This window comes from Mus musculus, chromosome 16, assembly GCF_000001635.26.
Source record: "Mus musculus strain C57BL/6J chromosome 16, GRCm38.p6 C57BL/6J".
NCBI lineage: Eukaryota > Metazoa > Chordata > Mammalia > Rodentia > Muridae > Mus > Mus musculus.
The window spans coordinates 36,595,995-36,618,952 of record NC_000082.6 but is presented as its reverse complement, the minus strand read 5'-3'; the positions used below and the strand labels follow the sequence as shown (position 1 = coordinate 36,618,952).

Genomic DNA, 22,958 nt, shown 5'->3' with positions numbered 1-22,958 from the left:
GTGAGATGTTTCCCTGTGGGAATGGAGGCCAGATAGTTAGAGTTGAGACCCCAGTTCTTAGAGTAGTGGCTTCACTATAGACCTTGGTAAGATAATTTTAGGTAGCCTATGTCTCAGAGAGCATTCTCTAGAGGAACAAGTAGATGTCTTGAAAGATAACTGTACGTTTATTATGCAGCCCTCACTATGGGCTGAGGCCCACATGGAATATACCTTGAGATGGTCAGGTCTATTCTGATCAGAAAACTGGCTGTCAGTCACTTGTCATTCCTTTGTATCGACATCTACATTTAGGTTGACTGATTCCATCTTTATTCTGCTTCCAGCCAACTTCAGTGAACCTGAAATAAAACTGGCTCAGAATGTAACAGGAAATTCTGGCATAAATTTGACCTGCACGTCTAAGCAAGGTCACCCGAAACCTAAGAAGATGTATTTTCTGATAACTAATTCAACTAATGAGTATGGTGATAACATGCAGATATCACAAGATAATGTCACAGAACTGTTCAGTATCTCCAACAGCCTCTCTCTTTCATTCCCGGATGGTGTGTGGCATATGACCGTTGTGTGTGTTCTGGAAACGGAGTCAATGAAGATTTCCTCCAAACCTCTCAATTTCAGTAAGTCTGCTTCCTAAGTATTTATTTCACAAGGTGCTATAAGCAAATCTTTTATCCAAATTATCCAATGTTTACTGATTGCTGAAAAACCTTCTAGCAGACCACTAGGAAGGAGCCAAATAGAAGGCTATTTTTACATTTTCATGACTCAAGATCCAAGCTATACTTGAAGAAACATGGTCTTAGCCCTGAAACTGACCCAGTCTTTGGAATTATCCTTGGATGGAGGACAATGAGATGCTGTGGATACAAAATAGAGGATATTTCCTAGCAAGAAGCTTTCAACTGACTAAAACACACACACACACATACACACAAATATATATATATGACAATCATATATACCTGCCTCTCAATGGTACTTATTATGCATATAGACTCATTGTAGTCATTGTTGGCTGTAAAGCTGAAAACTCAGAAGATATCTTCTAGTTCTTGAGACTCTCCCAGGAAAATAAGAAATCCACGATGTACATATATGACAACCAAGTTTTTTTTAAAAGATGAAATTCAAGTCTAAATTATAGCTCATGGAAACAACTGCCTAAATTTAAAACAAGCTGATCATCAGTTCTATGAGCATTCAGAGGCAGGCAAGATCTTTGAAAGTCATGTAAGTCTTCCTAAAGGCACTGGGGCCTTATCCTACTGTAAAACAGTTACTGATACTGATAACAGACTATTGGACTTAGTAAACATGACAAAAATAGAAGGGAGGGCGATATAGAGTTCTCTATGAAAGACCCTCACATTTGCAGTGACTTTCTGCATGCTCAGCCAGTGAGAGAACCACAGCAAATTAGCTGTACCCAAAAGGAGCAGGAAATATGTTCAAGAAAAGACTGAGTGAAGGCATGCTTGCAGCATCTTCTTGATGTGCTTCCACAGTGATGAAAGAAGAGGTTGAAACTCAGTGTCAGCTTTGCCCCATAGAGAGCTAGCCTAACCTGTACCCCACTTGTGACAAGCCACCATTCTTCCTAGAATGAAGGCACTCGGTTCCCACTTGATGCTCATCATTCATTGGTGTTTATTCTAAGGTTCATCCCCTTCCACACCCCACCCCCAAACCCACAGCCACCTGCCTTCTGCTTCTACGGTCCCTTTTCCAGCCCTCTAACTATTATTTGCTCCTTCTGATGGCACCCATCCATCTCTTTCTTCCTCCCCTGGCTTTGCCTCGTCCTTAATCCTGGTGGCTCCCTCAGGAACTTGGCCTATGGGCATACTCTGAGAAACATCCCCATGGCTAGCACCTACACCCTACAACTGAGCCTACCCCCTCTCCCAGTACTGATTTCCTTTTGCTCAGATATCGCAGCCACTCAGAATCTAGTAAAAGATGTGGTCATTCAGCTGTCCTGGTTGCTCCCACTGAAACATTTTCTAGAAATATAGAAGATACTCTAAGCCATACCTGAAGCTTATCGCCTTCAGGTAACCACCAGCATCAGGCTTCCCCACCCTTGTCTACAAGTGAGCAGGCACTGGTAAGCTCATCGTGACTCACCTCTACTAGTTAACTATCTTAGAACTTGCCCAGGTACTACCATCCGAAATGCTTCAGCCCTGGGTACCTCATCCAAAGAACTTGCATATCTGTGTCCCTAAATCCTTGCCCTGACCAGAGATAGGTTAGCTATTATCTTAGTTATGGTTTTATTGTTGTGAAGAAACACCATGACTACAGCAATTCTTATAAAGGGAAACATTTAATTGGGGTTGGTTTATAGTTTCAGAGGTTTAGTCCATTATCATCATGGCAAGAAATACAGTGGTATGCAGGCAGACATGGTGCTAAAAAAGGAGCTGAGAGTTCTACGTCTTGATCCACAGGCATCAAAGATCATAGCTTCAGCATAGGAGCCTTCAAAGTCTGCCTCCCCACTGACATACTTTCTTCAACAAGGTGACACTTACTTCAACAAGGCTACTCTTTTCTAATAGTGCCACTCTTTATGGCCAAGCATTCAAACACATAAATCTATGGTGACCATTACTATTCAAACCACCGCAGTTACTGAATCTTTTTGTGTATCAAAAGGCAGAAGTCTCCATATAAGAGCCATAACCTCCTTTATTGGAAATCCCAAATAGATTCAAGTGAGACAAACAGGGACACACTCAAAAGGTATTAAATATGGTCCACAATGCCAATAATTATTTTCCTTACTATTCTAGGAAGAGAGCACATGCCTAAAAATTGTATCTAAACTATGGTATATTTTGATCCTAATTTTCCTATAATTTAGGATTAAACAGAAGGGTTGTTCTTTAAATGTCTATTAACTGAACTACTTAGTTTTCCATTAATTTCCACTACTGCAGTTTAGGCTTTCCTATTCTAGGAAGTAGTTGCTGGCCTTCAGGGATCTGATTCTCTAGGGAATGAAGAAATAGCAAAGGTTTCCTAACAGAGAAAGCATACTGAAAGTCAGGATGAGGAAGCCTGGGGTTAGCTCAGTAAAATTAATAATCAAATACTTTGAAGTATTTGTTCTGTTTGCTCAAATGAGAGGTGATCTAGAGAGTAACTTCAAGATGATGGTGGATGGAGGAACCATTACAAAAGCTCCTCTAAGTTCCTCTTGTTGATTTCAGTTTCCTATGGCTCTAGGACCCAGGGGGAGATCTCACACACACACACACACACACACACACACACACACACACACACAGAGAGAGAGAGAGAGAGAGAGAGAGACAGAGACAGAGACAGAGACAGAGACAGAGACAGAGAGAGAGAGAGAGAGAGAGAGAGAGAGAAACAGACAGACAAAGAGAGACACAGAGAGAGAGAAGGAGGGAAGGAAGGAAGAAGAATAGAAGAGGGGAGGGATGATGAAGGCAGGGAAGGAAGGAAGGGAAGGAGGGAGGGAAGGATGGAAAGAGGGAAGGAAGGAAGGCAAGTTGTAAATTTGAACCTTTCATAAGTGAGTTTCTTACTAATGGAAAACTTGTGGTCATTTCTAGCTCAAGAGTTTCCATCTCCTCAAACGTATTGGAAGGAGATTACAGCTTCAGTTACTGTGGCCCTCCTCCTTGTGATGCTGCTCATCATTGTATGTCACAAGAAGCCGAATCAGCCTAGCAGGTGATGAGTGTCTTTGTTCTGTCTAAAGATCACCATGTAAAATGTGTTTTAATGAGCATATGAGATGAGGAGGAGGAGGTAGCTCCGTGTTACGGTGTTAGTGTTAAGGTGTTCCTTAGCAATTTGGTCTCCAACACTGAAGAAAGTGTTTTTACATGAGAATATGAAACAATGGGCTTTGTTGTGACACTCACACAAGCAAATGCTGTACTTAGCTCCTCATTGTCATCTCCTGTCCCTGCCCAACACACACATACACACACACACACACACACACACACACACACACACACACATACCAGTTACCCTCTTCTTGATAATTCTCAGGAGATAGATGGTTGTTCCATCCTCAGGCTCTTACATTCTTTCTGCCCCATCTTCTGTGAAGGTCCCTGAGCCTTGGGGTAGGGATGTGCTGGTAGATATAGATGTCTCATTGATGGCTAAACAAAGTCACTTATTTTCAGCACTTTGAACAACAATGTGTCTCTGCACTAATCACTACCCACACCAATAACAAACCTCTCTGGCCAACGTTGGGGGCAATATAAGTCTACAGATATAAATATAAATATTTAGAAGGCAATTTGATAACATAACCATTTCATAGAACAAGATCAGTAGATTCCCTCCTAGAGTCTGTGACTTCCTCCATCCACTTCACTGTACTAGGCATGAATTTATCCCCACAAAACAGACCTCAAATCCCACCAATAGAGCAGTTGGAAATGTCCATAAGGTTACAGTTGTGCAGTGGGCATATTTGGTCTAGAAAGCAGATGTGGTAGCATGCAGAGACCAGTGCTTGCTAAGACCATTGATGGCTTTTCTCTCTGAGCAGCCTTTCAAACACCTTCTAGCACTATGAAAGCTATCTGGCAGGGAGAGAGTTTCCTGGGCAGTTCAAAATTGATTTCTTCATGACTTGAAACCACAGTATGTTGTGTCTTCAGCAATAGAATCTGACTATCCAGTTCAGATGAGCATTGTTTTGGATGTTCCTAGGTCTCTCTGACAAATTTTATTTCATTCAGTTTTTGCTTTTTTTTTTTCTCCTAAAGTTTGTTCACATCCTCTATGACTTGTTTGAACATAATCAATGGAATTCTTTGTGTGGTTCTTCAGGCTGCTTTCATTAGAGGCATATCTATTAGGGGGTTGGGGATTTGGGAATAAGGTATGTTGTCTTGGGTTTGGTGTGTGTGTGTGTGTGTGTGTGTGTGTGTGTGTGTGTGTGTGTGTGCTGCTTTCCTTTTTTTCTGCACTGGGTGGGTCTTACATATGCAAAGTGACCTGCTGATTGACATGCCTGCCTCCTTTCTTTTATTTCTTTGTCATTGTTATTGTTGTTGTTGTTGTTGTTCCGGTCACCTCTTTCAATGGAGGTGTTTACAATGTTCAGGGGAAGCCATGTTTCCCTATTCAGTTCAGGTGTTCCTGGATGAAAAAACCCAAAACCGGGTCTTTGTGTATCTTCTATGGAACTGTCCTGTCCAGTTTTTTCCATGCAGAAGACTGTCTCTCCACCCTGCTGGCTTCACTGTTCAGCATCCCTTTAGCTGTGTGCAGTTGCATTTGTCACGTCATGCTGTTATTTCCTGAGTTACAGGAGTTCTTTCTGGCCCTAACTTGCCTGGCCCTATCTTGAGTGTTTATCCTATGCGTTCCCCTAAAGTGTCCAAGAAGGCAGTTTATTTTCATTAAGATCTTCACCCATTTTAAATAGAGTTTTCTTTACAAGGTGCAAAGTAGAGATCTAGTTGTGGTCAATACATGGATATTTAATTCTCTGGGCATCATTTATTCTCTTCTTCTCTAATATATGTTCTTGGCACATTTGTTAAAAAAAATTAGCCTATAGTTGCACGGGCTAATTTCTGAATCTTTCATTCTATCCCATTGTCCTGCCTGTCTAGTTTTGTGCCAGTATCATGCTAGTTCTGTAGCTGTGCCTATACAATATGATTTGAGATCAGATATTGTGATATATTTCAATTATGTGGGTTTTTTCTATATCAATTTTATGAATTTCTTCCTATTTATATGATAATATTGTCAATTTATTGAGATGGAATGGAATCTGTACAGTGCTTTTGGTAATATATCCATTTTCCACCATTTTCCAGCCTGCCTGTGAGCATGGAGAGTTTCTCCCTCTAGTACCTCCTTTCAGTTCTTTTTCTCTTCAGTGCTTTAGTGCTCTCATTTTGAGGTCCTTCACCTTCTGAGTTGGGCATCCACCTAGGTTTGCTGTTGTTGCTTGATTTGGGGTTTTGTTGTAGTTTGTTTTTGATAGTGCTAGTTGAACTCAATATGTAGACCAGGCAGGCCTCAAAGTCACAGAGGTCCACTTGCCTCTGACTTCCAAGTGCTGAGATTAAAGGAGTGCACACTCACGTGCCCTGCAAGACAGTGCCACGTCATTGCTTTTCCACGGTGTACACCAGGCTAGCTAGCCCATGAATCTGTGAGGAGTCTCCTGTCTCCAGCTCCCTTCTCGCCACAGAAGCATCAGGGTGGCAGATTCTCCTGCTACTCATCTGTATTTTACATTGGTTCAAGAATTTGAACTTGGGTCCTGGCGCTTGTGCGGCAAGCCCTTTCACCCACTGAGCCCTCTCCTAAGCCCCTGATGCTCCTCCTCAAGCCTTACCTCCTTGTCTAGTCTAGTGGCTTTCCATGGGACTTTTAAAATTCAATTCATTGGGTTTTCATTTCCAGCATTTCTGTTTCTTTTCTTTCCCAAAATGTGTTTGCTTGTTGGGTTTTTCTATGTATGCTGTTGACTTCCACATTCGTGTCCTGAATTAATTTCCTTAAATAATTGGGTTACTTGTTTAATGCCTTCTTAGAGGTCATTAATCATTTTTTTTTTTTTTTGCTAGCAGGTTTTTTGATTATTTGCCCCAAATATCTTTGTGTTCAGAAGTTAAGGAATTACGATCTTTTAGAGGTACCATGCTGCTACCTTGTTTTAATGTATTTCCTTTGCCTCTGGGTGTGGTGTAATATCCATTGGGATGGATGTCACTTCTGCTTGGCAGGCAGCTTTCCCCTGATGGCTCAGACTCCAACAGCACTTAAAGTATTAGCCATACAAGTAGAAGCGATTTCTAGATGTGAATGAGTAGCTCGCCAAGTTTCCTTTCTCAGTGGAATGAACAGTTTGCAACGAGAACAAAGGAGAGATGGAATAAAGGAGGAAAAAAAAAACTTTCTTTCTCCATAAGGCAACCAGAAATATTCGAAACTACATAAGAAAGTCAAGGATGATATGTGTACATGCAAGAAAGAAGTTGGAGGGGGATGCACAGAAGCTAAATATGTGTAAGATAGTCACATTAAACTATGTTATCAGAAGGCAGAGAACAGGAGAGCATAGCACATAGATGGTCCCCAAAAGAATGGGGTACAATTATTGATAGCAAAAAGTTATGCGGTCAGACACTTAGACATGACAGTGAGTTTGGTCAAAGAAAGGAACCTTGACAGATCCAAGAAGGAGACATACCATGAATAATCAAGCCATGTAGATATACCATGCTCATGCATTTGAGTTCTATAATAACTTTCTTTGCTTTGTAGATTCTTCTTCTGATCTCCACTGCAATAAGTAAATTACTTCTTTTTCCAAGTTCAAAGCCAACAATGATGGCTGAGCTTCTATTTCAAAGCTTCTATTTCTTATACCTAAAACTATCATGTTACCTTTTAAATATGGATTTGTTTTTATTCTACATGTGTGTGCATTTTGCACTCATGTATATGTGTACTGCATATATATCCTGGTACCCTTAAAGGCCATAAGAGGATGACAGAACCACTGGAACTAGAATTATAGGTAACCATCAGCTCTTATGTGGGGGCTCAGAACTGAACCACGGTCCTCTGCAAAAGCACCAAGTGTTCTTAACCACTAAGCCACCCCTCCAGACCCTCTGGATGTTATCTTATAAGGCACAAATTTATATGAGCCGCAGAAACATACCCAGGTAGGTTAGAAAGCTATGCTAAAAGAAAGGAGAGGCATATGAGATCTGGAGAAAGCTCAGCCATCATTGTTGGCTTTGAACTTGGAAAAAGAAGGACATAAACAAGGAATTCGAATCACTTCGAGAGGCTAGAAATGGTTCTCACTTGATAGCCAAGAAACGAGCAGTCCATTCAGCTCTACAACCTCCAAGAACTGAATTCTGCCAACAGGCCAATCAGGAGTGAGCATGACCTACCCACAAAGACCTAAGCTCATTGACAACCAGTAGGAATACATTCCCGAATGGAACTTCCTCCAAAAATGACATTAAATCCACTTCTCAGAAGAGAACCTTCAAAACAACTAACCTGGCATTAAAAGTCCTGTCCAGGGTTCATTTGTTTATTCTGCCTTGGCTGTGTACATTTATCCTATTTAAATACTAAAAAGGCAATACCAAGTCCATTCTAGGTAATTTCTTTTTTTTTTTTTCATTTTTTATTAGGTATTTAGCTCATTTACATTTCCAATGCTATACCAAAAGTCCCCCATACCCACCCACCCCCACTCTCCTACCCACCCACTCCCCCTTTTTGGCCCTGGCGTTCCCCTGTACTGGGGCATATAAAGTTTGCAAGTCCAATGGGCCTCTCTTTCCAGTGATGGCCGACTAGGCCATCTTTTGATACATATACAGCTAGAGTCAAGAGCTCCGGGGTACTGGTTAGTTCATAATGTTGTTCCACCTATAGGGTTGCAGATCCCTTTAGCTCCTTGGCTACTTTCTCTAGCTCCTCCATTGGGAGCCCTGTGATCCATCCATTAGCTGACTGTGAGCATCCACTTCTGTGTTTGCTAGGCCCCGGCATAGTCTTACAAGAGACAGCTACATCTGGGTCCTTTCAATAAAATCTTGCTAGTGTATGCAATGGTGTCAGCGTTTGGATGCTGATTATGGGGTGGATCCCTGGATATGGCAGTCTCTACATGGTCCATCCTTTCATCTCAGCTCCAAACTTTGTCTCTGTAACTCCTTCCATGGGTGTTTTGTTCCCAATTCTAAGGAGGGGTATAGTGTCCACACTTCAGTCTTCATTCTTCTTGAGTTTCATGTGTTTAGCAAATTGTATCTTATATCTTGGGTATCTCTAGGTAATTTCTTACCCCAGACCTGGATTGATAAGAAAGAAAAAGGAGGAGATGTGTAACTATGAATTATTGCCTTCGTCTAATCTGAAGTTATCCTATCAGTTTGCCCATTTGGGAATTGGCTTGACTAAAAAATGTATATACTAGTGTGTATGAAGCTAATAGTTTTTACAGTTTGCTTCCATACAGCAAAGTTAGAAGAGCCTCGGCTCTTGTAGTTACTTTTTATGTTTTGGAGACAAAGTCTCACCACATAGCTCTAGCTAGCTATCGCAGACTTTACTATGTAGGCCAGGCTGTGCTTGGGCTCACAATCACGTACATCACTCATTCCCAGCTGTTTCATCTGCATCTCTTGCCTCTGCTTCTTGAGTGCTAAGGCTGAAGGTTTATGCTACCATATCAGGCTAGTTAAAATTTCTTAAAGAACAAGTGTCCTTTCCAAAGTGACTCATCTTCATCATCATTTAAACAGAAATCTCCACAGAGTTTAAAAACTGAAAGTTGGGGATCTCATCGCATTTCTATTTCAAAATACTGAAGTTAACGTCCATTCCAAAAGTGTGTGTCACACTTTTGTGTCTTTTGTCTGCTTTCATTTTTAAACTGAGGCTTCTTGTAATGATGCTGCCTTTGCCATGGGTATGAAAAGATCATTTGATTATTTTCTGTTCTATATTTATCTGGGACACCATACCTAGCTATAAAGCGCCATACTTTTAAAGAGGAATCTAGGCAATTGTAAAAATCTAATCAGATTTATAAAGAATCCAGGAGCTCAAATAAGAAACAGCTCAAATGCCTCAGTTCCTTTGTATGACTAAAACAAGATATCAAAGACTGGATACCTTAAGGGAAAGTTTATCATGGTTTATGGTTTGGGGCAGAACAGGATCAGGCAGCTATGTTGTGCTGCATTGTGACATACAGATGGTAGAGCAAGAACAGTGTATGTGAGTGTGTGTGTGTGTGTGTGTGTGTGTGTGTGTGTGTGTGTGTGTGTGTGTGTAAGAGATACCAAGGTGAGGAGGGGGGCATTATAACAACCTGCTTCTACAGTTCCAATACCTGAGACCTAACTCATGGTGCACATTAATTCTCCCAAGTGTGGCCCCATGGCCAAATCCCCTCCAATCAGTTCCCACCTTTCAAGGTTATGGAACTTGTTCTTGCCCCCACAATGTGCTTCAAAGTACATGAAGCCTCTAAAGTTAGAAAACAGGGCATCAAATAACCAAAGAATGCTCAACCCGAGAAAAGGCCTAAGGAAGAGAGAGTCTGCTCTCAAATATCAGAAGGAGTAGCTGTCTCCAATTGCAAAGGTCATACTCAAAACTGTACTCCAAAATGCATCTCAGAAGGAGAGACTATATTCTATGAGGACAGCAGAGCAACCTGCCTAACTACTAATGCTCTCTTGAAATTGTACTCTATAAACCAACAATAAATAAACACTTAGGAAATGAGGTTTTGTTTGTTTTTCAAGAAAGGCTGTCCTGAACTCACAGAGGTCTGCCTGCCACTGCTTCCCAAGTGCTGAGACTACAGGCTTTCCCTGCCACCACCACTACCAGGCCACAGTAAATGTTTAAATCCAGTTTCTAGGATCATCAAATACTAATAAAGTTTTGGCTATACATTTAACAAGACAAATGCAAACATTACGGTGGACAGAAATGGAAGTAGACCTAATTAGATGGAAGCATATACTGGGTTCATGGATTAGGAGACAAAATATTATTAAGATCACATTTTTTTTCCAAATTCATGAATGGATTGAAGTAATCTAAATCCAAAGCCTGGAAGGTTTATTAGTAAAAATTAAAAGGCCAAATGTATAAAGATAGAGAGGAGTGCAAATAACCCACAGCTGGTAAAATGATTTTGAAAATTAAGAGCAAAATTGGAGTCAGACATGGTGATACAGGGCTATAATCCTAGCAGTCAGGAGATGGAAACAGGAAGATTGAGTTTAAGGCCTGCCCTATATGGTAAGACCTGTATCTCATAAAAGAAACAAACTAAATAATTCCAAAAGAGTGGTCATAGACCCGTGTGGCACTAATAAAAGGACAGAGATATCAGTCAATGAGGGAAAAGGGGTAAAAAAAGAAGATAAAATCAAATGGTTAATTGCTTTTGATAAGAAAAAAATACCAAGTAATTCCATGCTGAAAGCGCAATATTTTCAACTATTGGTATTGGAATAGCTAGAATTCAGGAGGGAAAATACGATTTACACAAAATAAGATAAATTATAGACTAAATAAAGGAGCTGAAGTTAAACATTTCTGAAAGAAAAAAAAATCTTTGTATCTTTAGATTAATTAAGCAAGTACAAACAGGAAAGGGTAAATGGATAGAGTAAACTTCATCAAAATTAAAATATTTGTCCGTTGACTTTGTCAAGAAAACAGAAAGTCACAAACTTGGAGAAAATATAAATATTTCTACATATACACTTGACAAAGGAAATATATATATAGAGAGAGAATATACAGTTACATGTTACTAATCAGAGACAGTCCATCTGCAAAAACAGGTACAGTCATGTAGTGAAAAACCACCTAGCCATAGAAACCAATTTCCAAAGCTGTCTGCTGAATGAAGGAAAGAGAAGACTGCAGTGTGTAATCCCGTTTATCTCAAGTTCGAGATAAAGAAAAGCTAAACAAATCAACGATCAGGAACAGCAGGGTGGGATTAAAGGGGTTGGCTGAACAGATGCAGAAAGGAATCTCCACAATGCTTTCTGTCTCACTTGGGCCAGAGTTATATACCATGATCGTTTGTTAAACTTATCAAATCTTTTCCATGGCTACACACCCATGAGGGTGGTCATTCTTAAATGTGTACGCACATAGAAGAGAACACCAATGACAGGAAGTGTTCTGGAAGACTCTGGGAAAGGCTGCATCATAAAAGCACCAGGATATTGTTGAGTGCTCCCTGTGTTTTCATTTCAGGCCCAGCAACACAGCCTCTAAGTTAGAGCGGGATAGTAACGCTGACAGAGAGACTATCAACCTGAAGGAACTTGAACCCCAAATTGCTTCAGCAGTAAGTTCATTCAAAGAGCAACTCGGCCTTCGGAGAGCTAGCTGGCCGGAGGTTTCCTACTTTAGCCTGTCTGTGCAACCAACACATGATAGTATTGGGCAGCACCATCTAACCCTTCTAGGCATCAGCCTTGGGGTTGATTTTCTCTCCTCTATCTTCTAAACCCATATGTACACCCCCTCCACAGACACACAAAGGCAACTCTTTCCTGGTCATTAAATGACTGGTAAAACTGCATGTGTTACCCTCATGCCTCTCTATTTCCATAAGGATACCACTATATGAGGGTGGTTTTATGTCCAACATTAGAAGTTAAGATACAGTCATCAAAAGGATACTTTTATCCTGGGGATGCAGAAAAACTTCCCAGCCCACACTTGTAATTTCTCTCTGAGACCCAAGAGTCTAATGCCTCATCCTGTCCCCTCTTTCTCTGTCCGAGGGCTTTCCTGGCTTCTGAAGTTGTTTTCGATCTCTTTCAGAAACCAAATGCAGAGTGAAGGCAGTGAGAGCCTGAGGAAAGGTGAGTTGTGACTGCATCTCTGTTGAAACAGGTTTGATCTCCCCAGTGCCTGTAACTTGCGCAGGCTTTAACTCCTGAGACACAGCAGGGACTTATGATAAAGCTAGCCGGGATGGGGGAGAAAGCAAGGGAAAGCAGGGAGGAAAGTAGCCATAAACAGGTGGCAGTGTCCGCTGCACAGTGCCCAAGGGCATGCCGAGTCAGTCAAGGTCAAGGAATAAACAGTATATAGGGTTGAGATTTGGCAAGCATAGCCCAGAGTCTCACTCACCATGGCAACTAAAAGTGAACTAGAACATTCCTGGTATACATAGAATGAATAAAACGAGGAAGCAGAGAGTGAGAACATGTTCCCTTTAACCCCAGTGCCTTTGCACCTGTTGTGCCCAGCACTTGAAAGTATCTTCTACCATCTCTCCCCCTCGTTCCTCAGCTCTTGCCCTTCTTAACAATTAACACTTTCTTAAAAGCCTAAACTTACTCATGACCACCTGCTATATTATTCTGTGAATCCTTGCTTACTTACTGGAAACCATCTTAGGAACCACTGTTACTCACTGCACTCTGTAGATGGCAGGAACCTCAGCAGCTGAAAACAGTGCTGTGCTCTGACCCCAGAAGCTATTACAATGCTGGGCATATTTAAAGGTTTCTGGTGACCAGGCTTCTGACAGCATGACACAATTGGGTTGTCTGTCCCTCCATCCACACTGAGGAGCTGGGAGCTTGGGAACACCAAGACATTGACTGTCTGGTTATGGGGATGAGCCTGGTTGAAGAGACAGGTTATAAATCCAGGATGCAGGGGCCATAAAGAGCTCTGCACTTAGCAGGTGCTAGCAAGAAATTTCACCCCTGGAGTTTTGCATAAAAAAGCCACTGTTGAGGTGCTACTAACTGTAAGACTGGGTTCAGAAATGATCGGGAAAGGCCAGCAGAGGGAAGAAATAGAGGAGTTGGCACAATGGCAGAGCAAGGACCAGAAAGCATCAGGCCAAAGCAAAGGGTGGTTGTTGCTGGAAGCTTGGGTAACAGTGTAGCCTGGATGGCTTTCCTCGGGCTTTCTCTTCCTGTCTTACAATACTTTGTTTCTATTTATCAACATTATGTGGTCTCCTACTTGTATCTTATCTTTGAAATCTCACCCAACCTTTCTTCTTTGTTTGTTTGTTTGTTTGTTTGTTTTTTTCAGAGTTAAAAATTGCTTTGCCTGAAATAAGAAGTGCAGAGTTTCTCAGAATTCAAAAATGTTCTCAGCTGATTGGAATTCTACAGTTGAATAATTAAAGAACAAAATACACAACAGTGTCCATATTTTATCCTGTTTCCTTTCCAAGTTTTTGGGCAATGTCAATTGTGTCCCCTATGCCAGGAGCAGACATCTATTTTGTCTTGCTTTGTTTAACTCAGTGCACACTCATAGGCCAAGAGCACTGAAATGGCTTCTTTCCCAGGAATAACATTTTGGATCAATCTCTCCTACTTGAGATCAGATTCTTCTTCTAATTTTGCATAGTGTGTTTTTATATGGAACTCCTTGTTGTAGGAATACTGGCTTTTATCTGTCTTGCACACTTGCATACTTATATACTTATACCTGGACAGCTACCTCTTCAGTCAGGATGGGAGTGGTATATTTGGTGATGTTATTTGATGTGTTCGTGTTGCTATCTTAAAACAGCAAAGAGCATATACTATAGTAGCTCAACTACAATGATCTAGAGAAAGACCCAGCACTTATAAGAAACACTGTCCCTCCATCAGGGTCAATAATGAATACAATGACCTAAGTAATATACAGGTGACAGCAACAGCACAGAGTTCTCAGTGCTGGCAAATCAAGAAACACAAATATGGAACCATCTCTAGATCCAAGAGCCACTCCTACCTGGGCTGCCACAGATACTGGAAGAATCCACCTGCCTGGCCAGCAAGTCACAACTTAGCAGGCAGCACTGAAGAAAGCAAGATGTACTGTATGCCCTTTTAAGAAAATGCCTGGAAAGGTCTGGAGAATGCTGTGCAAGGATAAGACAGCCAAGCACTCAAAACCAGGAGACATCACTAGAATCCAACCAACAAATGTTTATGGAAGGACTGATCTGCCCAGTCCATTGAAAAGTCAAGAGGTCAGAGATAGACCAGTGTGTGTCTCAATGGATGTAGATATCAGCCACCTCGGTGCTCAACAGGTATTTTATGATCTCCTTGTTTCAAATTCATCTAGATGTAGAACTAGGGAGAGAGCAGTCACATTGATGAAAGGCTAGGACTCTTTCAGCTCATGGCTTGTGTGGAAGGAGGGAAAGCAGAAATCACAACACTCTGAGACTACTGTAGTCTGCAGATACCTGAGTGGGTGTGGCTTGGCCTTTCAAAGGACAAAGAGCAACTAATGCTGAAAGCACATAGTGTATCTATACGGCATGGAATAGTCATCACCCAGACTTAAAGAGAACTTTGGCAGGTCTGAGCAGCAAAATATTGTTGTTTCCATTTTACATAAAGGGCCCTGGAGGGCTATAGACTATTCCGCTGGCAGGGCTCATGCTTGTAATGTGTCCATCTTGATTCACCCTGTGCAGACTCTTAAGATCTGGCCAGTTACCAACATGTTCTGTACAGAGTGGATTTCAATAAAGTTTTCTTGAATTTTTTCAAGTATACTTTTTTTTTGTTCCATGTCAGTAGTAATATTATGAAATAATGTTCCTATTCACCTCTCACATCTCTGTGGCTAAAAGTCTCTGACTCCTCCCCAATCCTCCTTTCTTTCCTTCTTCTCTTTGTACTGTATAAGAAATGAGGTTTGTTTGTCTAAATATATATCTCAATAATGAGACTTCTCTAAAAATTGAGTAATATTTATTTTCTGAGTGTTAGTAGGAACCCTCAGAATAAGGAAACAAGGCTTTTCAGCTTGTTATTTTTCAAGCTGAGCAACTTTAAAATTATGTGCATATATATATGAGAAAAAAAGCTTAATGTAAAATGATTGCCTGAAAACACACCCTTGATAAGTTAATAATTTAATAATATATGTCACACACACAAAAAAAAAACACAAGAAGAGCCAATTATTCTGCAACAGAGAGCTTGTCTGAACTATGGGGGGCAGAACTATGTCTAAGTTCTTCACTAGAGAAACCCAGGTACTGAAGACAGTGCCTCAAAATACATTTTTTGAAGACTAGATGAAACATTAATACACCCTTTAGTGAAAACATCTCTCCGTTGCTTATTACATTTTCTAGACTTCTTGTGCTCCAAGTGTGAGGGCTAAGAAAAGCAAAAGAGAGCTGCAGCCGGTCATGAGGGAGCACACCAGCAAACACTGCCTGTTGGTCGTGGGCTCGGCTCTTTGATATTACTGTTCCACCCAGTCCTCCCAATGACTCTTGAGTTGTAGCTCATGAAGCACTGTGCCCACTTTGCTCATGAATAAATCTAAGCAGAGGGATGTCAGAGGAATTTGGTGTCTCCTGTGAACCCTCTTGTTTAGCCCCCCCCACCCCATTCACAGACACCCCACTTTCTATTCTCTCCAGACATAGAAGAAACAGCATTTTGTTGGCCCAGGTTGATTACATGAGTCCACATCCTGTGCTACCCACTCCAAGTTCCCAGAGGAGGTAACCATGAAGTCAGAGGCTGTGGCTAAGGAGGCACGTGAGGAGATAAGTATTAGGAGATTCTGTCATAGGGAAAGTGAAACGTAGAGGAGTCTGCACATCATATTCATTACTGATCCTGAAAGCCTCCCACGGCTTCCTCTGCCTGCCATTTGTTGTCCTCCAGTTGACATCTTCCCCACCCCCTGCCTTTTGAGACAGCTTCACCTATGCCCTGTCTTCACATTTTCTAATCTAAGTCTGAAAGCCAAGAGTCATTTTGACACCAACCCTCTGACATTCCCTCAGAACCCACTTCAAACCTACCCTCCTTCTGGCTCATCACCAGATGATGATGGTTGGGGAAAGCACTCCTCCAGGGTGGACTTGCCCTGTCTACTCATTCCAACTGATCAGTCCGTTTCTCTCACTGTCCTTTAATCAAAATGCCCAAAGAAATGGAACTATCCCTCTCATTCCTTTTTCCCTAGACATGCCACTCTGATGTTACAAACCCATCTATAGACACACGCAATCTCTATCTATCTATCTATCTATCTATCTATCTATCTATCTATCTATCTATCTATCTATGTGTACATGCATACACACACATGTGCAGCCTCTCTTCGGGCAGAACATTCCTGCTAGGATGATTAAGAAAAGGGTCAGTCTCACATGTGATCTGACAGCAGCTTTGGTGTGGTTATCTGCAAAAAAATTCAGCATGTACAAGGAGAACCTACTGAGGCCCCACCCTTGTTGAGGAGTTATTGGGTAGTGATGTTTGCTGAAAGAGTAAAAGTTTCTTTTCTTTATTGGGGCTGGCCATTGGTAGGTTTCCCATGTCCCAGGAGATGATTTCACACCCATATGTGTATAGAAGGAGCATTAGACTCAGTGTGTTAAAAATAAATATATAAGCAAATAAAATTAAAAGACTAATGACAACAAAAATACCAAGATAATATTAATTTCCTGATTCAAGCAGATCTGGGTTTGAATCACCTTGGATAAATTACTTATTTATTTATAAAATGGAATAATGGCAAAACCCTGTGCATCTTTATTGTATCCATGTTCAATTTTACCAATATTGTTAGTGTGATGCTTAGCTTCGGCTATTAACTTAATGTGACTTAGAGTCACCTTGGAAGAGTCTGCATAAGATAGTATCCACATGGTTGGGATGGCCTATGGTTGTGTCTGTGGGGAACTGTCTTAAGTTAATTGATATGTGAAGAGCCATCCCACCATGGGCAGCACTAGTCCCTAGGCAGAGGCTCCTGAACTGTATAAGAGTGGAGAAGCCTAGTTGAGCAAAAGCAAACAAACAAGCAGGTAAGCATGCATGGATCTATTTCTCCCTGCTCTTGACTGTGAGTGTGATCTGACTGTTTTAAGACTCCACCTTGAATTCCCTACGGCGATGAACTATAACTTAGAATTGTAAGCCAAAAATAATCCCCTTCTCCTGTAATTTTCTTTGTGTCAGAGTATTTTATCACAGCAACACAAATGAAGTTAGAACAGTTAGAACTTAAAGTGAAACACCATGGGTTTTCTCAATGTTGACCTATTCACCCCAGGAGATAAAAAAGATGGATTCCCATGCTGTTCCTAGACACATTTCTAAGCCTTCAGTCTTATATCCAATGTCATCAACAATATGACTTTAAATCTAACTTTTTACCCACCTTATTTTCCCCCTCATTCTATTAGCAAACCATGATGCTACTAGATGTAATTGGCTTATATTATCTGAGTTGTCAACCACCTATGTTATCCCTTCATTCTGAAATACTTCTCATCATCTGTCTCTGTTCATTACAGTCCTACTCGTTTGTGGTGTGTGTGTGTGTGTGTGTGTGTGTGTGTGTGTGAGAGAGAGAGAGAGAGAGAGAGAGAGAGAGAGAGAGAGGGAGTTAAGGCTCATTCATCTGGCTAAGCTGGATGTCCAGAGATCCCCAGGAACCTCCTGTCTCCACTTTATCCATACTGAGATTATAAGCATCAAGCTGCTGGGACTGTCCTACCATTTTTATATGTAGGTTCTGAGGATTCAAACTCAGGCCCTCAACCTACACAGCAAACACTTTACTACCCTACTGAGCTATTTTCCCAGCCTTCTGTTTTGCTCATTTTTAAAACAAAGCCTTGCATAGAACAAATCCTATTAGACCATGCACTACACTCCTGGCAAGACTGCACATAGTTGGTACTGTGTCCTTGAATCACAGACAGCTTCCGCCAAGAGTGTTCAGTTTCTGTCTCAGTGCTCACCTTTCCCACTTGGATTCTTGACTCTGTCCATTAGTCAATATTTAGAAGGGCTTCAGCCTGCTGAAGGAGCACGAGGACCCTGGACAAGTGAGCAAATTGTGTAGGGTACAGAAGCCACCCTAAAGCTCTTGATCTGGGGGGGGGGGCTTCATATTCTACAGTCCAACCCTTCTCCTGCCATCTTGGTGTCTGACCTCTGCTTGCTGTATCACTTGGCCCTGATCACTAACTCCTCCTTGATTTCTATCCTCATTTGCTTTCTGTGACTATAATGAAACCCTGACCAAAGGGTTTATTTGGCTTACAGGTTACAGTTCATCATAAGGGAAGTGAAGGTAGGAATTCAACACAGGAACTTGGAGGCAGGAGCTAAAGCAGAGAGCACAGAGGGATGCCGCTTACAGCCAGCTGTCTTTTTTGTACAGCCCAGGGGCCACCTAAATATGACCTAAATATGATTTATGAGCCCCAAAAATCTGCTCTGATCAAACAGGGCAGTCATCTCAGGGGTATGAGTATTCATATCAGTATTCACACCAGTTCTGCTCTCCCCAGCCAGTGGTAACATCAGGATAATAGAATAGATAACCCTCTATTCAGGAGGAAAATCTGTACCGTCTATCTAGCACTCCATTTTGGTAAAATATTAAGTAAAGAAAAAAAGACTTCCGTATCATGGTATCATATATTTTTAGGAATCGAAAGGGGGGAGTCCCAGTTGTGCTTTATCTTCTCAGAAGATGCAGGTGAGGCACTACAGGTATTGAGAAGCAGGGTCTAAAGAGGAAAGACATAAAAAACAAATATCCAGAGGCAGGGATGCAGGAGGATCTGTGTGGTTTGTCAAGGGTGAAACAGAAAAGAAAAACCACCCATTTACAGCAAGATTTCTGGGACTGACTGGACTGTTTTGCAGCTTCTTGTAAAGACAGTCATTTCTGAATGTTCCCTGTGAATTTTTAAGAAGGTATTTTCTTGTGACCAGCACATTAAAGATAAAAGGTGTGAATGATGAAGAAGACAGCAAAGAGAGCCAAATCAGTAGGTTTTGCATATTACGAATCAGCACTTAAGAGTCCCCACTTTTCAAAGTGTTTCCTATTTATCCACAATTTCAATTACAGTAATTGATTAAACTCTTACTAGCATCCGTGAGAACTCACACCTGACATACCTTCTAGTATTCTTAAGTACACTCTATACATGAAGTGTCTAATTCAGAATGGTAAGGTTGAGGCAACCATAGACACTGTGTCTACTAATGATGTTTCCAGGACAAACAAAATGCCCCCAAATTCCTCATTCTAGAACCACCCCCCCATCTCCCCTATTTATATATACACAGACACAATGGAGTATTTTTTATAAACAAGTGTGACATGATAAAATTATTATGTTAGTATTTTGAAAACATTCCTTTGAAAAATAGACATGATCCTGGCTTAGAACATGGCCCTCTACCCTAGCCATGCTGATGGCTTGAATGTGGCTGTGATTTCTCTTCTTATGATTTGATTGTATATATACCATCGATCCCATAATTACACACTGTGAATTCATGAGGTTCCTAACTGCCAGAATTGAGAGCATAAAAAAGCATTAAGTTGTTCCTACAGTCTATTGCAAATGGAAGAAATGTGCAGAGCATCCGGAAAGCCATCCTATTTTAAGAAACAGCCACCCTGTTTAAGAAACAAAGACTACAAAGTAATCACCAGATAGCAGAGAACGACAGGAGCAGAACTCCATTTTTATCTTTGTAGGGCACTTTACACCCTACTATGTCTGACCTTCCATGATTCTATTATCTAGGAGAGCTAGAAAGGGAATATTGACATGGATACATCTAATCTAGCAAGGGCATGGCCTTTCAGCCACATATGACAGTGTCGTGTGACCTGACTGTGAACTTCATCTCTCTGACTCTGGTTCCTCGTTTGTAAAACAGAGTCAATAACGCCTGCTTACATCATGAGATCAAAGTTAATCCTAAAGATGTAATGGTCCAGTCACTAAGTAGCAGAATGGTTTCCTAGCATGTGCAAGGCCCTGGGTTCCATCTCCAGGACTGCTAGGGAACAACAACAACAACAAAAAAGGTGATGACTATAGTTCAAATACGGAGAAAAGAAAGTAAGAGGAGGGGAGAGAAAGTGAAACAGAAAGAGCCTTATCCAAGGAGCAGTTAGATCATTTGTTTCGGCAGGGTGGGGCTGGGGGTGGCGCATGAGAATTAGTGCCATAAAAGGAGAAGAGCCCAGCCCACACTGCAGATTCATTCATGTTACTCGAAACCCAGAAGGTCTGAACATCCTTTTGAAAGCCAGAAGTATTCCCACAATCCCTCCTACACCAGTGTCAAGGTAGGTCTGTCTCTTAGCCCCTCAACCAGACATGACTCATGAGCTCACTGAGGACTCCAGGCTTCCCTACCCCTTCCACTGAGGCCACCTTTCCAGAATCTCTCTATCTTCCTTTTGTCATTTCCTCCCTGACCTCCAAGACTTCTCTGTTAAAGTGACAAGAGGCTCTGTCCTTACTGAATATAGCACACATTTATATTTAGTAATTAAGTGGTTAGGCTGAAGAAAAAGGAGAAGGGTCCAAAGCTCAGAGGCTATCAGGCAAGATTATAGAAGACCATTGTCTAGAGCAGTGGTTCTCAACCTTCCTAATGCTAGAACAACCCTTTAACACAGTTCTTCTTGTTGTGGTGACCTGCTCCCCCATCATAAAATTACTTCTGTTGCTACTTCATCTGTAACTGTTCTACTGTAGTAGGGAATTTAAATGTAGATATGTGTGCTTTCCTATGGTCTTAGGTGCCCCTGTGAAAGGGTCAACCCACAGACTGAGAACCACTGGCCTGTGGGGAAGCCATGTCTCGGGGCAGGGAAATCAGCAAGGAAGCTGGCCCGACTAGGCTAACAAGATCCGAATCCCTGCTAATGAGGTAGGACAAGCCACCCGACCCTTACACGTGGATCTGGGTGCCTAAGTATGCCCGGCCAGATAAAGGACAGGATGGACTTCAAAACAGATGTGAACAGAGGGCAGTGGAAACTGGGGGCCACAAAGCGTTCTGTACGAAATCAGAGCAAGAAGGATGAAATCCTCAAACCTGACATTGGAAAGTCTGGGTAATCCTGATGGAGTTGGCAGACTGGAGAAAGAGTTAGAAACCATACTCTTCAGTTTAGTCAAAAGGTGAAAGGATCTTTTGTCATTCACAGATCCAGCCCAGGACCAGGGCAGGGGTTAACATCAGGTACGAACCATTGGACACCAAGAGCAGAGCAGGGTATAGCGCCTGACTTCTTCAGATCATTGCCAACCACGCATACAGCTGAGGCTTATTATTAGACCATGTCAGGCTATGCCCCTGTGTTGACTGTTACACAAACTAGTTCCATGCTGTTTCCACCAGTCCACCTGCCCCCTTTTAACCACACACTTCAAATATTTGCCCCCGGGCTTCAGACCTTCCAACCTCATCAAGAATAGTCAAGCTGTGTCCATTTAGTGGGAAGACAACAAGTCTGTCCTACTGTGAGAAAAGTGGGTAGGAGGACCCAAACAAATGAGTTCACATACTTCATAGTGATCTACTCGGGTTTTTTTCTCCGGTCTTCAATGTAGTTGTTGGCCTCCAAGACTCTTAGTGTAAGGGTTATATTTAAGACTCCTGCTAGGTAATTACAGAGAAAAGAAGGAAAAGGAATGCCACCTTTAATGTTAAAATAATCCCCGTCCAGCCTGGCCATGCATATTAACAGGCACGAATGTCCTCGGGGCTTAAAGAGTTCTGGTTAGCAAGAGTCACAGGGAAGGGGGTTTTGTAAGAATTATTAAACAGAGGGCAGATCTGTGCATCTTGAGAATTCTCATTCTCTCCAAGGAAGCACCTATAATTTTGCTCTTTGGGAGGAAGCATTGGAAACGGTTGTCATGTCTTTCCAAGTCTGGGTCAAGAGACAGCAGAGGGCCATTGTCTCTATCACCATCAGTGCCAGCAGCAGCACTGAGCACAGAGCTGGGCACCATGTGTGATAACAGCTGTATTGGAAGCTAGAGAAATGGTACAGCACTTGCAGAGGACCTGGGCTTGTTTCTAGTACTCACAATAGCAGCTCATAACCACCTATAACTACAATCCTGGGGATCCGATGCCCTCTTCTGACCCCTATGGGCTCCTGCCTTCATGTGGTGCTCACATACACACATACAAATGAAAGTACATAAATCTTAAACAAATCTATAAGCATCATCTTGGTGAAAAAAGAAGAAAGCCTGGCCTGGTCTTTAGAATCTTTTAAAGTCATTTAAGAAGAGTAGGTAACTTAACTAGGGTTCTGTTGCTGTGACCAAAAGCAATGGGGTGAAAAGGGTTTCTTCACTTTGCAGCTCTCAGGTTACACTCCATCACTGAAGGAAGTCAGGGCAGGAACTGATGCAGAGGCCACAGAAGAGTGCTGCTTATTGGCTAGCCCCTCCTAGCTTTCTAAGCCTGTTTTGTTTTGTTTTTATAGCATCCAGGACCACAGTGGGCTACTAGATCCTTGATCACCAATCAAAAAAATGTACCCCAGACTTGCCTACAGCCTAATCCAAAGGGTGTGGGCATTTTCCCAATTGAGATTTC

General features: G+C 41.7%; 1 protein-coding gene across 5 annotated transcripts in view; it reads left to right on the top strand.

Moving 5' to 3' along the window:
• Positions 1–22,958, top strand: part of Cd86 (CD86 antigen) — a 97,203-nt gene that overhangs the window by 47,206 nt on the left and 27,039 nt on the right. For 2 of the 5 annotated variants that reach the window (XR_384517.1, XR_003951744.1), the window contains exons 4-7: positions 327–623; positions 3,597–3,717; positions 11,806–11,899; positions 12,382–12,422. Coding sequence is in view for 3 of the 5 variants with exons in the window: in NM_019388.3 (NP_062261.3) it covers positions 327–623; positions 3,597–3,717; positions 11,806–11,899; positions 12,382–12,399 (530 nt within the window). In the remaining 2 variants the exon portion in view is untranslated. Of the gene's footprint in view, positions 1–326; positions 624–3,596; positions 3,718–11,805; positions 11,900–12,381; positions 12,423–13,614; positions 15,085–22,958 lie in introns of those variants that run through there. The other 3 variants (NM_019388.3, XM_006521741.1, XM_011245812.2) reach the window with 3 other exon arrangements.